Below are 17783 nucleotides of genomic sequence, written 5' to 3' on the forward strand. Positions count from 1 at the left end.
AAAGAAAGATCTATGGAGTTTGAATGCAGATCAAAGAATACTATTTGCTATTTTTTTTTCTTCTGTTGTGTTTTGTTTCCTCTTTCTGGTGGTTCCTCATATTAGTGCTAATTCTTACTTATAACATCACTAATGTGAAAATATGTTTAATAGGAATGTATATGTATAACCTATATTGGAGTGCGTGCCATATTAGGGAGGGAAGTAGAGAAAAATTTAAAACTCAAAAACTTATGGAAGTGATTGTTGATAAATTAAAATAAATTTAAAAAAAAGAAAGAAACTAGAGGCAACATGGTATAATGCATAGACGGCCAGCCTTAGATTCAGGAAGTGTATAACACATATTCGATGAGTGCACATGGAGCAAACATTTAACCCCTCACAACCCTAAACAAGTTTCTAAAACTCTAAGTTTCAGAAGTTTCCAATCTGCACTGGTGGAAGATGTTTTTGCACAAGGAGGTCCCCACTCTGATAAAATCATAATACTGGACCTCTCCCAAAGAACAGTAAACTAAAATTATACATTACTATTTAATCACATACAGATGACTTAAGGGATCTCCACAAGTCATTAATTAGTGAACTGCATCAAATGCCTAAAGAACAACTAATAACTATGCTAAACCAACAATTCTCAAAACCTGAGGAAAAAGGCATTCTATCAGTTTCCTTTTATGAGACAGTCTTAATATCTAAACCAGGGAAGGACAAAGCAAAGAAAGAGAACTATGAACCAACAGCATTAATGAATATTGATTCAAAAATATTAAATAGAAGTCATAAATAATTTAATAATTATGCTTGTCTAACCAGATAAGACAATTCAAATATCTTTAGATTTATGAAAATAGCACGCCATCCCCTCCAATGACATTAAATATAAGTATTCTTATAAGTTTGTTAGATTTTTTTCCTCCTAAAAGAAATTAATTATGTTCATCTATTCGGTACAATCTCCAAATGCTGTCTGATTTTATCTTTTAGTGCATATTTCATTCACTTAAAATTCTTTTCTGTTATTTTGAATAGAACATGGCTTGATGTTAAATCTGATTAAATCAAGAACTCACTTCCCTACCAATTATAGCACTTCAGTTTAATAGGCTTACAATCATTAACATTACTAACTGCAACAAAAACCTCAAAAAGATTTTATGCATTAAAGGCAATTCAAGGAACAGGATCCCAGAAAAGAGAAATTAAATGATTTGCTCATATTACAATAATTTTATCTCTCATCCAAAGGGTTTTATTTTCAAAAAGAAAAAAGTCATTAAGTGAAATCTGAAGAAAAATTTCTCTAGCTCAAACTTTACCTGTAATTAGGATGAAATTGAAAGAACCTATACAACCAGGGCAAAAACAATTGGACAGTTAAGGTCTTCCTCCTACCCCTATCCAGCCACTCATAACCATCACTCCATTTCTTATTCAGGCAAATGAATGCTGAATAAGACAGTCAGACAAAATCATTTATTTCATTTGTAAATCAGCTAGTTCAGTTACCTCAATTTTTTACCATCATTAACCTGACATACACATAGAAGATACTTAGACAAAGATACTAAGAAGATACTTAGACAAAAACTCAAAGAGATCATTTTGCTCTACTGAATGAAATGAATTTGGGGTTATTTTGTATAGTCAACTAACACCAAGCAGCAGTGTCCTAACAGTAGGACTCTGAATACTATACAGCTTTTAGTAAATTTCATGACTACAAAGATATGGTCTGCTGCATGTCATTTGAAAAATCTACCTGTTCTCATACCTTGATCAAATATTCCTCCAATGCATGTGTACTTTAGTCTCATAAAATGTTGGTAATGATGGCAAAGAAGGCAAACGAGTCAACAGTAATGAACATAATGGGATACTCCTAAGTCATAACAGACACCTTCAGAGAAACCCAAGAAGATTTGTATGAACTGATGCGAAGTGAAATCAGCAGAACCAGAATAATTTACACTATAATATCAATACTTTAAAAATAAACAATTTTTAAGGAGTTAAGAATACTGATCAATGCAATGATCAACCATGATTCCAGAGGACTAATGATAGAGAATGCTACCCATTTCATGACAGAAAAGCAGTAATATACAGAAGTTAGATATTTTTGGACATGTAATTTGTTTAATTATGCTTATTTGCTACAAGGGTTTTCTTTTTCTTTTTGTGGTAGAAAGAGAAATGCTTGATAACTGCAAAAAAGTAATATTTAATTTTTTTAAAAGGTACCCCCAAGCTAGGGCATCCTGTCTGCTCTTCTGAGTGATAAGACTGCTGTTTCTTGAGGGGCCCCAGCCATGCTCACTTCAATACCAGTTGACACTTAGACTTCTCCACCTCCTTGCCAGTAGCCTTGCCCCTGTACAGGTACTATACCCACTCACCCTGCCTTTTCTTCTAGCTCCCTTTATATTATATTCCCTCATAAGAGTGCAAGTTCCTTAAAGGTAGGGACAGTCTTGTTTGCTTGTTTTGGTATCCTCATCATCTTTACTAAGATCTAGTTATCTATCAGAAATGTAGCACCTCCAGCACAGATCTTTTCAATGTAAATGTGGCCTATTCTACCTACTGTTCTAATTTTTATTTTCTTTGGTACCACTTCTACTTCTCATGTAAGACATGACTACCTGATGAGGTTAGAGTATAAATTTTGTGGACCTACTTTCAGCGATGAAAAAAAAAATAGTTCATGGCATCACAGATTTAAAGTTAGGACCTGAGAAGTCACTGAATCTAACCCTTTTCTTTTATCAATGAAGAAAGTACAGTCCATAAAAATTAAGTGAGTTGAAAAATTAAGGATTTAAATTTGGATCCTGCAGTATAACACTTTGTCTACTAAACCATGTTTTATGAAAAAATATTTACAGATCTTTTTCACTTTTCATCTCAGATGTTCTCAGATAATTTTGCTTAGTTTGAGTACCTTATTAATTATTCTGCAAACTCCTTTTATTCTTGCTGCTTTATGAGGCCAGAGTGCTCATAATCTTCCACTATTTTCCTCCATAGACCTTCCAAAAAGTTGATACTCTATAAGCATTGTTGTCTTTGTCTTTTCTCTTTCTGCTTAGTAAAGCAATCCAATATTTGCTGGCTGATGGTTTCCAGGTTGTTTTGATTTCACTGTTGGGGGCATTCATTTACATCAGTTAACTTTCCTTAAGAAATCATGATAGGGGCATTTAAGTAGTGTACTGGATAGAGCTCTGACCTTATAGTCAGGAGGATCTGAGTTCAAATCTAGTCTCAGACACATGACACTTACTAGCTGTGTGTCCCTGGTCAAGTCACTTAACCCCAATTGCCTCACCAAAAAAAAAAATCATGACAGTCTGTCAGTATCATTGTTTCATCCATTTCTAATTTAATCCACCTCAGCAGATTGTTTAAAAGGGGTAGGTAGGAGTTACCTCAATAGCATATACATAGCTATATTTTCTTCTCATTTTTATACTTCTAGTTTGATATAGATTTTGATTTTGCTCTAAATAACTGATGAACATAGACAACTAATTAGAAAAGGGTTCCCACATCATTAAAAAAATTGGTTCTTATCTGTTAAGTTATAATTAATTTTCATTTTCTATATTATTTAGTGTTCATCACATTCATGCCTCCTAATTTTCCTCCAAGTGTTTATGATATCTAGGAATGAGATTTTTATATCATCTGCAAGCCCTTGGCCTCTCTCATTTATTCACGAACTGTTTCCTAACATATTTTTCGCCATCCTTCCCTTTATCCACTTTTGCATAGAAGTGGCAAAATAGGAAAGTTTATGCTGATTTAATGTAGAAAATCTTGTCAAGTTCTTTGTATAATATCTCTACTTCCTAATTTCACTGCAACAGATTTTGGTGGTCAAACTGCAATTATTTTTATGATGGTCACAAATGCTTATCATGAGCACTGCAATAATCTAAGGTAAAGTGTTTCATAACATGATGGTTTTCATTGCGTTTGGATGCACAATAAAACCAATTCTGCCAGCTACTTTATTTGTCTATACAAGGAGAACCCTGTGAAGCATCCTTTCATTTCAATTTGATTTCTTTTTCTCTTCTAATTTCACTCATAATAAGTATGTCAAGAATATGATTCACCTCCTATAAGTCACTGGACAAGCAGCAACACTGTGTTGAAGTGCCAAGACCTTCAAATTTGGAATCACACTTCATACTTAAATTTAAGTCTAGCAATTTACCACATAGCCACTGATGAAAAGGATTTTCCACTCTGAAGCAAAAAGGATTTGCCACAGCATTCCCAGTATGACCTCTGCACAAGAAACAAGGTTTCCATCTGGCTCCTCATTACCAAAATGAACATGGCTAGTTATCTTTTGGCTGTTCTTCAGAAGAATGATCTGGATTATTCTATGCTACTTGTAGATGTCAGAGTTTGATAAGTTATCAGAATAAGACTGACTTGCTATCCCAAACAAGATTACCATATCCTGTAAGTGACTATAAGGACACCTTTCTTCAGCTGTCACATGATCCATGGACTCTTAGAACTAATTAATATAATTCTTTGGAATTTTTATGACAGTTAAAATTGTATGATAACAAATTCTGACAAGAAAAAAAATTTTAGTCCAGAACAAAATAGATAAGTGCATATATGAGATTTTTTAAATGAAAGAAATTTGAAGAGAGTGAGAATATATATTAAAGCTTGAAATGTCTTCCTTGTGCGGAAGAGATACAAAACAAGGGATAAAAGAAGAGGAATTAAAGCACCCAATTTCTAGGTAAATTAGAATCATAAGGCCTTAATATCATAGTTGAAATAACTAGGTCATTAAGCTAATAGCTATAAAATCAAGATTACCTGCCTATAGTATTCTAGTAATATTACAGATACAAAGGTCTCCTTTTCTACTAATTTTGCCATTATTTGGATCTCTATAATTTGTAATTCCTTTCTCTGTAGTCCTGCAGTCCATGAGACTATGTCACTGATTTGTTATGATACAGCATCACAAATGCATCTTTACCTTTCCGTTAGATAAACACTCTATTATAGTTGCAGCTATAATGCAAGGACTGTGGTTTTATATAACTGCTTTAAGGAATATGAACTCTCAAACTTCACTTTTTATTTGAGATTCTAATCCAGTCAAGTTGACAAGAATTTATTAAGTGCATACTATGCCCAGCCCTGTATTAAGTGCTGGGAATAGCACCCATCATAAAAAAAAGAGTTCCTGTTCTCAAGGAGTTCACAGTCTAATGAGGAAGAAGACATGGAGGATAAATTGGAGATAACCTCAGAGGGAAGGAACTAGGATTTAAGAAAGGCTGGGAAAGGCTTCTTGCAGAAGATGAGACTTTAGCTTTGACTTCAAGAAAGGCAAGAGGTGAAGATAAAGACAAAGAGAATTCTAGACCTGGGGGGCAACCAGTGAAAATACCCAAAGCAGGGAGATGGTGAATGTATCATGTATGAAAAACAAAAAGGTGGCCAGGGTCACTGGATCACAGAGTTTATGGAAGAGAAGTAAGGTGAAAGAAAACTGGAAAGGTAGTATGGGGTCAGGTAATGAAGGGTTTTAAAGGGCAAACAGAGGATTCTATATCTGATCCTGGCAGTGACAGAAAACCACTAGAGTTTATCAAATTGGGAGCAGGGGCCAAGATAGTGGAGTAAAAGCAGTGACTTGTTTGAGCTCTCCCCAAAACCCCTCTAAATACCTGTAAAAAATGGCTCTAAACAAATTTTAGAGCAGCAGAACCCACAAAAAGACAGAGTGACACAAATTTCCAGCCCAAGACAACTTGGATGGTTGATTGGAAAGGTCTGGGGGAGGAGCACAGTTCAGTGTGGGCCACGCAAACAAAGACCAGGCCTCAGCAAACCTGGAGCAGGCTTCAGAGGACAGAATGACGGGCAGCTGTGGCAGTTTCCAGACTTCTCAATCCACAAACACCAAAGACAACTTAGAAGGTCAGTAGGAAAGGTCTATGGACCACAGTAAGAGAGGAGCTCAGTCCTATCTCCAGTCCCAGCTGCAGCTCCGGGGTGGCGGCTGCTTCTGGAGCTTGGCCCACAGATGGAGGGCTGATCAGAAGGGGATTGCAGGGATCTCTTTGCTGGCGCTGAGGCAGGATTCTCTTGCTTTGCCCAGACTTGGATCTGGGTCACAGTTCTGGGTGGTGGTCCTGGTGTGAGGAGGAGTGCTGACATGGTGAAGCTTGTAGTGGCGGTAGACAGGGAATCCTCCTCATATTTCCAAGGCAGAAAAGCCTTGTAGTCACTCATAGACTACAGCATAGGCCAGGAAAGGAGTAAACACCTCACATTTGATCATACCACCTTGGAAGAAGTGAAAATTTACAGGTCCCTAGAAGTACCTCTGAAAACAGCTGCACAAAGCCCCTGAAGTTTGGGACAATACATTCTCCACATTGGAAGCAGACCCCTACCTTAACAAAGAGTTTAAAACTCAAGTAATTGGCTGGCATCATGAGCAAACAGTGAAAAAAAAGTCAGACCATAGAATCTTACTTTGGTGATTAAGATGATCAAAACATACAACCAGAAGAAGACAACAAAGTAAAAGCTCCTACATCCAAAAGCCTCCAAGAAAAATATGAATCAGTCCCAGGCCATGGAAGAGCTCAAAAAGGATTTTGAGAAGCAAGTAAGAGAAATAGAGGAAAAACTGGGAAGAGAAATGAGAGTGATGCATCATGAAAAACAAGTCAACAACTTGCTAAAGGAGATCCAAAGAAAAACTGAAGAAAATAACGCCTTAAAAAACAGACTAACCCAAATGGCAAAAGAGGTCCAAAAAGCCAATGAGTAGAAGAATGCCTTAAAAAGCAGAATTGGCCAAATGGAAAAGGAAGTCCAAAAGATTACTGAAGAAAATACTTCCTTAAAAATTAGAATGGAGCAAATGGAAGCTAATGACTTTATGAGAAATAAAGAAATTGTAAAACAAAACCAAAAGAACGAAAAAAATAGAAGACAATGTGAACTATCTCACTGAAAAAACAACTGATCTAGAAAACAGATCCAGGAGAGATAATTTAAAAATTATTGCACTACCTGCAAGCCACAATTAAAAAAACAGCCTAGACATCATCTTTCAAGAAATTATCAAGGAAAACTGTCCTGATATTCTAGAACCAGACGGTAAAATAGAAATGGAAAGAATCCACCGATCACCTCCTGAAAGAGATCCCCAGAGGAAAACCCCTAGAAATATTATAGCCAAATTCCAGAGTTCCCAGGTCAAAGAAAAAATATTGCAAGCAGCCAGAAAGAAACAATTCAAGTATTGTGGAAACACAATCAGGATAACGTAAGATTTAGCAATTTCTACATTAAGGGATCAGAGGGCTTGGAATATGATATTCTGGAGGGCAAAGGAGACAGGATTACAACCAAGAATCACCTACCCAGCAAAACTGAGTATAATCCTTAAGGGGAAAAAATGGTCATTCAGTGAAATAGAGGACTTCCAGGCATTCTTGATGAAAAGACCAGAGCTGAATAGAAAATTTGACTCTCAAACACAAGATTCAAGAGAAACATGAAAAGGCAAATAGGAAAGAGAAACCATAAGAGATTTCAAATTAAAAGTTGAACTGTTTACATTCCTCAATGGAAAAATAATATTTCTAACTCATGAGACCTTTGTCAGTATTAGGGTAGTTGGAAGGAAAAAATTATATGTATGTAGATAGATAGAGACAGAGAGAGAGAGAGAGAGAGAGAGATAAATAGAGGGCACTGGGTGAGTTGAAGATGAAGGGGTCATATCTGGAGAATAAAATTAAGAGATGAGAGAGGATTATACTGTGAGAAGGAGAAAGGGAGAGGTAGAATAGGGTAAATTATCTCACATAAAACAGACAAGAAAAGGCTTTTACAGTGGAGGGGAAACGGGAAGGTGAGAGGGAATGAGTGAATCTTATTCTCATAGGATTTGGCTTAAGGAGGGAATAACATACACACTCAATTGGGTATGGAAATCTATCTTACTGTACAGGAAAATAGGGGGAAGGGGATAAGAGATCAGGGGGATGATAGAAGGGAGGGCAGATTGGGGGAGGGGGTAATCAGAAGCAAACACTTCTAAGGAGGGACAGGGTCAAAAGAGAGCATAGAATAAACGGGGGGTGGGATAGGAAGAAGGGAAATATAGTTAGTTTTTGACAATATGACTACTATGGAAGTGTTTTGCATGACTACATATGCATAACCTGTATCGAGTTGCATGCCATCTTAATGAGGGTGGGTGGGGAGGGAGAAAGGGAGAGAATCTGGAACCCAAAGCTTTAAAAACAAATGTTAAAATTGTTTTTACATGTTTTTACAGTTTTTACATACTGGGAAATAAGATATACAGGCAATGGAGTACAGAAATCTATCCTACCCTACAGAAAATAGAAGGGGAAGGAGATAAGAGAAGGGGTCGGAGGGTGATAGAAGGGAGGGCATATTAGAGGAAGGGCATTGAGAATGCATGCCATCTTGGGGTGGGGGGAGGGACGAGATGGGGAGAAAATTTGGAACTCAAAATCTTGTGGAAATGAATGTTGAAAACTAAAAATAAATGAATTAATTAATCAAAAAAATTGGGGTTAGGGAGTGACATGGTCAGACTTTCAAGTTAGGAAGATCAGTTTGACTGCTGAGTGGAGGACAGTCTGGAGCAAGAAGCAATATTACAATATTCTAGGCATGAAGTAATGAGGGCCTGCACAAGGGTAAAAGTAGGACCATGTTCAACTATCCTAGCAATTGCGTGATAAATTAATAAATCTGTATTTCCAACAGATCTGATAATCAGTGACTCAACTTACTTGCTTTAACAGCTGCCTTGTGAAGTAAGGGATTCCACCTCATTGGAGGTCTTCAAGTAGAGGCTGGATAATCATTTGCCAGGTATGTTATAATTATAAATTAGACTAGTTGATGCTAAATTTGCCCTTCCTAAAATGCTGTGATATTTTTGTTATATAGAAAAACAAAATCATTCATTAAAAGATACCAGAAGTTATTTCTGGTAAAGGAATATATGTGTGTGAATGTATGTATGTGTGTATATGTATGTAGTCAATAAGCTTTCACTATAAGTAAAAATAATCAGAAAGATGACAGAACTGGAAAGGACATTAGGATTTATTCCAACCTTTCATGTCACACATAATAAAAATGAGTTAGGAACTAAATAAAGAGAAAGTATATAAAAGTAGCCAGAACTAAAAAGTTTTATTTTTATAACATACCTCTGTGCAACTGTTGGTGATTGCATAAATGTAGCATCTTCATCAGATGAAAGTCTCCATGACTCACTTGATCTATATTCAGTTGGTCTCAATTCACTCTTTACCCAGTCTGGTAATCTCTCTGGATTTGAACATTTTGCTCTTGCTAAATTTGGCTCATCAAAATAGATGGACTATTAAAAAAAATTTAGAAATTTTTTTAAATGTACTCTCATGACTCAATCAGTTATCATTTCCATCAGTTTTCAGGTTTAACAGGTTTCCTTGAAAAAAATTATTTGCTTTTCAAATATATACAATATTCAAGATTCAGTTAAAAAGTGAAGTCAAGAATATTCTTTATATCTTGGAACTTATGTTTAAAAGAACACAAAACTATGACTTACAATTAAATTTTTAAATCATTAAAATTATGGTATAATTATTTCTATTACATAAAAATTCTTAGCTTTACCAAAAGAGCTTCTGGAATGTCCTTGAAAATTCGGAGCATTCTCTTTAGAGATTGTTAACTACTTTTAGACTAAGGACCAGACAAATCTAAAGTGTCAGAAACCTCTACCAAATGAGATTTACCACAAACCAAGATAAAGTAGCTCTAAAATTGCAACATATCAGTGAGAAAATATGATTCAATTTATAAAAGTCTGATTTTCATACTTTTTTCATTAAAGCTCAGTATACTTAAACTCTCCATTTTTCTCTGTGAATGGAATGTGAAAATTTTATTTTTTACTCATTAAGACCTAAGCAACTTTCATTCAATTCAACATCAAACATGCCAAATCAGTTATCCCATTTAATACAAAAAAAAATATATTCTTTCTACACCAGTTCTCCCAAAGAGGTCTCTCTCCCTGTATGTATACGAAAGCCTGACCTCTGTCCCAAAGACCAAGGAATTAGTCTTACTGACATTAAAATATCAAGGCAATTTATTGAATAATCATGTTTATTTCAGTTTCTAGTTAAATATCACCTCATCTAACTACTACTCCCAAAATTCTTGATCTTAACTTAATTTTTCATAACAAAGACACAGAAAAGAAAGTATGACATCTGACCCAATCTGCAGCAAGCCAATGTATGAAATTTCACTTTTAACCTTTTTAAGGAAATATATGTCAAATTTATATCACATTTTACCAACTGCCAAGAATTTTAAGATCCCCATTAAGAAATGTTAAAGGTATTGTGATGAATTTGTTCCTTACAGTCACTATCATCATTCAGCACTCTAAGTAGAGTACTCAGGTACTCAAATTCTACAACTTTCCAAATGGTTCAGGGCCATGAATCTAAACCACAACCACCACCACCATGTCGTATTTCCTGCCAAAGGAAAGTAAATCAGTCTGGCAATGTGACACCTCTGACACTACAGAGCCCATATTTTCCTACAGAAATATAACTATCGTGGAATTTTGAGCTGGAAGGAACTTAGAGGTCTTCTGCTACAATTCCATTCAACGGCATTTTTCATGTTACAAAGCAAAAGCTGACTTTACAAAAGTAAAATTCAGCAAAATTAGGTTTGATATGTTTTTGAAAGTTGATTTATAAAATGAAATTAATATATCAACAGCTATATTTTGAAAGAATTATAACAAGCTTTTATAATGCTAAATTTTATCCAAGAAAAACCACCTGTTCAACATAAACAAAGATTAAATCTGTGAAACGGGGAAGAAGCCATCTCTCAGGCAGACTGCTTCAGCTAAACTACAATCATTTTGCAAAGCTATTCTCTAAAATTCCTTTTCTCTTTAAAGTAAAAAACAAAATTCAGAGCAACGTAAGTAAACATAAAAGTTTTGAACTCTCAAATATGTGTATATATGTACATATATGTGTATATATGTATATATTCTAACAATAATATGTCAGGCAAGAGACACAAAAGTTGAGAAGGAAGATGTATCTTAAGATTAGACCCCAAATTTTTACCTTATTTTCTAAAAGGGGGAGTGACAATAAAACCCCAAAGTCCTAAATAATCTGATTCAATAATTAAACCATTTTGCCTTTATTTTACCAAAAGCCAGTTTAGAATACTCTCCAAATGATATGCTAGCAATCCCTTCTAAAGAAATAAAATAAATATCATATTTGGATGATACCTACCATGTAAGACGGTAAAGTCTTCAATGCCCCTGATTCAGGTCGGCATGTAAAAGGACCTTCTAAAACTCCTCGTTTAAGCATATGAATTAATAGTTTTGCATACAGATTCCGATTCTTTCTACCCATTATTCCTGTGCCTGCTCCTGAAGGTTCACAGAGTTTTTTAATCCAAAGTGCACACCTCTGTCGCTCTAGAAAAATACAACACTTGTTACTACTATGCTTTCCAGAAAATAAAAGATGGCATTACAAAAACATACACTGAGCAGAGTTTTGCATGGACTTCATGCCTTTGTACTTCTCATTTTCCTATGATTTATGTCATTTTATATGTCTTTTGTCCTAAAAAAAAACCAGGTCTGTAGCTCCAGTATCTAACATAGTACTTATACATAGTAGGTACTTAAATAAATTTTTTGTTGAAATGAATTGTCTTTGTCCATAAATGTAATTTTTTTAACTATTACGAAAATTTCAGAAAAAAAAGAATTTGACAAATATAAACTAATTTTTGCTAGTGAAAGGTAATGTAAGGACCTCTCTAAAAATAGAGAAATAAATCCATTTCAATAGTTGTACTGTAGAAATCCTTCTGTAATTCCGGCTGTACAAATCTAGAAGAAGATAAAATACAATCACTGAATTATTACTTAGCTTTTTAAAAACTTACTGGGAAAATAAATTTCAAAACTTTTATCCATTAAAAGGAACAATTACCAGGGATTTCTATCTGACTCAGAGGGTTTACTATTAATATTCCTGAAAATAACTGAGTATTACTTACAGATAATTCCATAAAACAATTATCCTTTTAAAAATCTACTTTAAAAATATTGCACTATCTAATCCACATCCATTGGTTAAACTATTTTGATGTGCAATAGCATACTTTTAGTTCTCATAAAACTATATTTTAACATTAATCTATCATCAGTCAAATTAAATTTGAAGATTATATCTCTAACAAAATCATAATTCTGCCTTAAATCCCTTGGGTTTATAAAGGTCAGGTTTATTTGTTTTGCCTATAAAATGTATTAGTACTGGATTTACCACTTTGCAAATGTCATTACTAGCATTGGAATATGAGTCATGTTTCTGAAAAATTTAACTTCTTGATTTATAAATTATGCAAGTCTAAATAAATCACTTACTTAAATTTCATGTAGGAATAACAGAAATTTGACATATTTCATATAAAAATTATATAAGTAGAAATAATTTGAGTAGGTGGGAAGTTGGAGTCCATATCTATGGTTGTATCAGTACAGATATCTCCTGGTGTAGAAACTCCCTTCATTAATGTAGATCATCTAATAATATGTAACTTATAGCCTTAAAAAACTGCCTAGGGCACTGACAATTAAATTGACCTACCCATGGCCACACAGCACGTATCAGAGACAGAATTTAAAACCAGATCTACCTGATCCAAGATCAGCCCTCAATACTGTTTTCTCAAAATGATTAGTTTAAACTTTTTATTTAATTGATAAATTACAACAATACTGTAATGACTAATATCTGTACATAAATACATATACATATATATGATTTAAAGTTTGAAAAGAGCTTTACGTGCATTATATCATCTGTTTCTAACAAACCTGTGTGGTGGATACTACAGGTGTTAGTTAGCATCCCCATATTTTCAAGAAAACTGATGGAGCTCTGAAAGGTCAAGCCCTTAGTCAACCTTTAGTCCCATAAGTAATCACTAGAACTAGTGAGGAATTAGAAGCCATTTCTCTCCAGACTCTAAATCCAATACTCTCACCACTACAGCATACAGCCTCTAATACCTTTTTTAACAAAGATATAACACATTTTATCCCTAGAGGTTTCACTAGCAAAAGTAGTGACATGACATTGACATGGAGGGAGTACCAACAATGGTGAAATAAGAGGAACAGTAAAAATATGTGTGTGTGTATTGTGTATATATATCATATATACATATATATGTTATTCACATATCCGTGTGTTTCTGTGTATGTATGTAAATACATATATACACATATATGTGTATACACACACACACACACACGCACACACACACAAAATCTAGAACATGTGGAAAGAGAGGACAAAGAGAAAAATACAATACTTATCAGAACCATGAATAAGGCGGACAAGTTAGGGCTTTTCCCCAAGGATACTAAGAGTACTCCTACTCCAGCTGGATGAAACTACTGAACTGAGCCCTTGACTGCAAGAATGGGAAAGGAAGAGGGAGGAGGAGGAGGATCCACACCTGCGATTTAATCAGTGGAAGGAATTCAAAGTAAGGAAACTCCCAATGTAGATCAGCACCTTCTCTTCAATTTAAATCCTGAGACAACTGCTTAGAGCACTGAAAGGTTAAGTGATTTGCCCAGGGTGATACACCCAAGTATGTCAAAGATGGGACCTGAACCCAGGGCTTCCTAACCCTAAGGCCAGTTTTACCCACTATTCTACAGAGCTACTTAGCAAGAATAATTAAAAAACTATTCTGTAAAACAATTTGGAATTATGCTAAGAAAATAACTAATATATTCAGACCTTCTGACCAAGAGAACCAACTGCTAGATCAAAATTACAAGATCAATGACAAAAAGGAAGACCCCATAAACACCAAAATATTTAAAGCAGAACTTTTTACAATTAGCAGAAAACTCAAAACAAAGCAGATGTCCATCCCTTGAGGAATGACTAAATACATTATGGCACATGATTATAATGGAATATTACTTTACTATAAAAAATGATGACAATAATGAATACAGAGAAGTATGCAGGGACTATTATGAACTGATAGAAAAGTAAGCAAAAGCAGGCAAATGCTATATCCAATGACTACCACAGTGTAGAAGGAAAGAACAAGAAAACTACGGAAACTAAAAGCTGTGAAATTATAATAACCAAGCTTGGCTCTAAAAAACATATCTCTCGGGGCAGCTAGGTGGCACAGTGGATAGAGCACCTGCCTTGAAGTCAGGAGGGCCTGAGTTCAAATCCAGCCTCAGACCAAACACTTGACACTTACTAGCTGTGTGACCCTGGGCAGGTCACTTAACCCCAACTGCCTTTAAAAAAAAAAACAAAAACATATCTCTCCCTTTCTTCTTTGCAGAGGTTAGAAGGACCACAGGTGTCAAACACTGTGTAATATCAAACTCCGTTGATACACTGGTTAGTTTTAATGAACTCTTTTTATTTTATTCTTTGTTGTGAAAGATGTCTCTCTGAGAGGAAGAAAGCAGTTGGAAATATAGGTGATATAAAAATAAAAGATATCACTCAAAAAGTTCAAGATTAGTTAAAATAGGAGATAGATTTTGCTGCTTCTCCTCATACCTCAAGTGAGATTCTCCTTGGCCCAACCCAATCCTCACATCTCCTTGCCCATGAACATGAGCCCTCTTTTATATGTTGTCACCCTCCAAAAGAATGTGAGCTCCATGAGAGCAGATACTGTCTCAATTTTCTATTCCTTTCCCCAGCTTAGCCTATAGTAAGCATTTAAAAAGTATTTTTCCCATTCCATAGAGGACTACACCACCCCCTTCCCCAACTAAATTTACCTGTAGCAACAATTTAGACTGGAGTGTTTCCCATGGAGCTGAGCCTCTTCCAATGACACATGTACTGTGGCCCCCTGCTAAAGGACATGCATGATCAGAGGTTTCTGGATAGTCTCTTGGTCCTCATGACAATAGGGCTGTGTTGAAGATGATTGGTGACTGAGCCAGGAAGAGCTGTTCATTCACTGGGCTTTAAAAGGAGCCTCTGCCTCTGCTTTTCCTCTTCCTTGATTTTACACATGTTTGGAATGCTTCCCACTCACCTTTCAACTTCCTGATGGTGGAAGGACATGAGGGGAAGGATTTTTGCCCTTTTCACTCTTCCTCCCTATCTCCAGCAGCAGCTTTGGTAGATAAGAACACAATGCAGTGAGAATACGTGCTTGTCTAGAGAAGCCTAATACTGGACCTCAAGTCCCTAACCTCATCTGCTTTATGTTCTTCTCCCTGAGCACAGGCAACCAAACAATAATTCTGAAAAATGGATGTTTCTAGACTTGGCAGCCAACCTCATGAACTAAAGAGTTCCAGAGTCTCTGAACTGTGAGAAGTATTCCCTGCAATTATACCCTTCCCAAAGAAGAAAATGATTGCCACCAGAAGAATGAGCTATCCATGACTGGCTGGTCAGAAGATATAGACTAAGCTGCAGTTCAGATATGAAGTAAATGTGAAGTATCTGTTTAGCTATCCCCCAAGTCTCCTGACAGTCTCTATATCACAGAAGACTAAAAAGAGATAACAGGTCATAATTTATGTTTTAAATATGTGTTAATGCTTACTGTGAGTCTTTTGTGTTTTAAGTATTTTTTCCATGGTGGAAGAAATAGCTCCCTTATACCTGATATCTTTATTTCGTACCATGCTTGAAATTCCTTTAAAAAGGGTAAAAACTTCATTATACAACTAGAAATAAAAGGCCTAACATGCAAATATTTTCTTGAGAAAACTAATATATTGGGAGAAACTCATTCATAATAAGGTTTAATCACTCAATAAATAAAAATAAATTATTATGAGATCATTTCTTTTTGCGATTATAGAGGTTAGAAAAGAGAATTTTGTGCTGACATGGGAGACAATTACACCTTAGGAAGAAAAAAGACACAGAAAAAAAAGGCTGAAGACCCTGAAGATTTATTATGCTAAATACTAAATTTTGCTTAGGGTCCCCTTTTACCTTCAACTACCATTTGAAAATGAAAAGCACACTAACAATTAAGGTGTCAAAGCACCAAAAGGACTTTGTTATAGAACGGCTTCATTTGTAACTTAGTATATCGTACTGCACTGAGGTTCCTTTTTCTTTATTTTGATACATGGTAGAATACAAAATATGCTTATGTTTGCCTCTGATGAAAGGTATTAAAAATATTACAGGGGGGCACAGCCAAGATGGCGGAGAAAAAGCAGTGACTTGCTTGAGCTCTCCCCCAAATCCCTCCAAATACCTATAAAAAATGGCTCTAAACAAATTCTAAAGCAGCAGAACCCACAAAAAGACAAAGTGAAGCAAATTTCCAGCCAAAGACAGCCTGGATGGTTGATCAGAAAGGTATATCGCGCGGGCTGGGAGAGGAGCACAGTTCGGCGTGGGCGTGCAGGCCTCAGAGAACCTGGAGCAGGCCTCAGAGGACTGAATCACGGGCAACTGTGGCGGTTTCCAGACTTCTCAACCCGCGAACGCCAAAGACAACTTAGAAGGTCAGTGGGAAAAGTCTGTGACTGCAGTGATGAGAGAGGAGCGCTAGGTCCTAGCCCCATTCCTTGGGGCAGCAGTTGCTTCCTGAGCTTCTGGCCCACAGACTGTGGGGGAATCGAGTGGCTGATCAGAGGGGGATTGCAGGGATCTCTCTGCTGGTGCAGGATTCTCTTGCTTTGCCTGTGCTTGGATCTGGGTCACAGTTCTGGGTGGCAGTCCTGGGGCGAGGAGGAGTGCTGGCGTGGTAGAGCTTGTAGTGGTTGTGGAGAGGAAACCCTCCTCATAGTTCCAAGACCGAAAACAGTGTTCATAGACCAGAGCACTGGCCAGGAAAGGAGTAAACACCTTGCCCTTGATCATAGCACCTTAGAAGAACTGAAAATTCACAGGTCCCTAGAAGTATCTCTGAAAACAGATGTACAAAACCCCTGAAGCTTGGGACAGTACAATCTCCACACTGGAAACAGACTCCTACCTTAACAAAGAGTCTATAACTCAAGTAATTGGCTGAGATCATAAGCAAGCAGCGCAAAAAGAGTCAGACTACATTCTTACTTTGATGACAAAAAAGATCAAAACATACAACCAGAAGAAGTCAACGAAGCCAAAGCTCCTACATCCAAAGCCTCCAAGAAGAATATGAATTGGTCCCAGGCAATGGAAAAGCTCAAAAAGGATTTTGAGAAGCAAGTAAGAGAAGTAGAGGAAAAACTGAGAGTGATGCTAAAGGAGACCCAAAAAAGTACTGATGAAAATAACACCTTAAAAAATAGCCTAACCCAAATGGCAAAAGAGGTCCAAAAAGCCAATGAGGAGAAGAATACCCTAAAAAGCAAAACTGGCCAAATAGAAAAGGAAGTCCAAAAGCTTACTGAAGAAAATACTTCCTTAAAAATTAGAATAGAGCAATTGGAAGCTAGGGACAATTTAAGAAATCAAAACACTGTTAACACCAATCCAAAGGAATGAAAAAATAGAAGAGAATGTGAAATATCTCATTGGAAAAACAACTGACCTGGAAAACAGATCCAGGAGAGAGAACTTAAAAATTATTGTACTATCAATGAAAGCCCTGATCAAAAAAAAGAGCCTAGACATCATCTTTCAAGAAATTATCAAGGA

At 36.0% G+C, this 17783-nt stretch overlaps 1 protein-coding gene across 6 annotated transcripts in view; it reads right to left on the bottom strand.

Annotated features, from left to right (window-relative positions):
- CEP112 (centrosomal protein 112) overlaps positions 1–17783 on the bottom strand; it is a 496208-nt gene that overhangs the window by 459321 nt on the left and 19104 nt on the right. For all 6 annotated transcript variants that reach the window (XM_027873031.1, XM_027873032.1, XM_027873026.1 and 3 more), the window contains exons 3-4: positions 11394–11584; positions 9270–9442 (exon numbers count right to left, since the gene is read on the bottom strand). In XM_027873031.1, coding sequence (XP_027728832.1) covers positions 9270–9442; positions 11394–11584 — 364 coding nt within the window. The remainder of the gene's footprint in view (positions 1–9269; positions 9443–11393; positions 11585–17783) is intronic.

Source organism: Vombatus ursinus, unplaced genomic scaffold (genome assembly GCF_900497805.2).
Source record: "Vombatus ursinus unplaced genomic scaffold, bare-nosed wombat genome assembly UNPS02014801.1, whole genome shotgun sequence".
Taxonomy (NCBI): Eukaryota; Metazoa; Chordata; class Mammalia; order Diprotodontia; family Vombatidae; genus Vombatus; species Vombatus ursinus.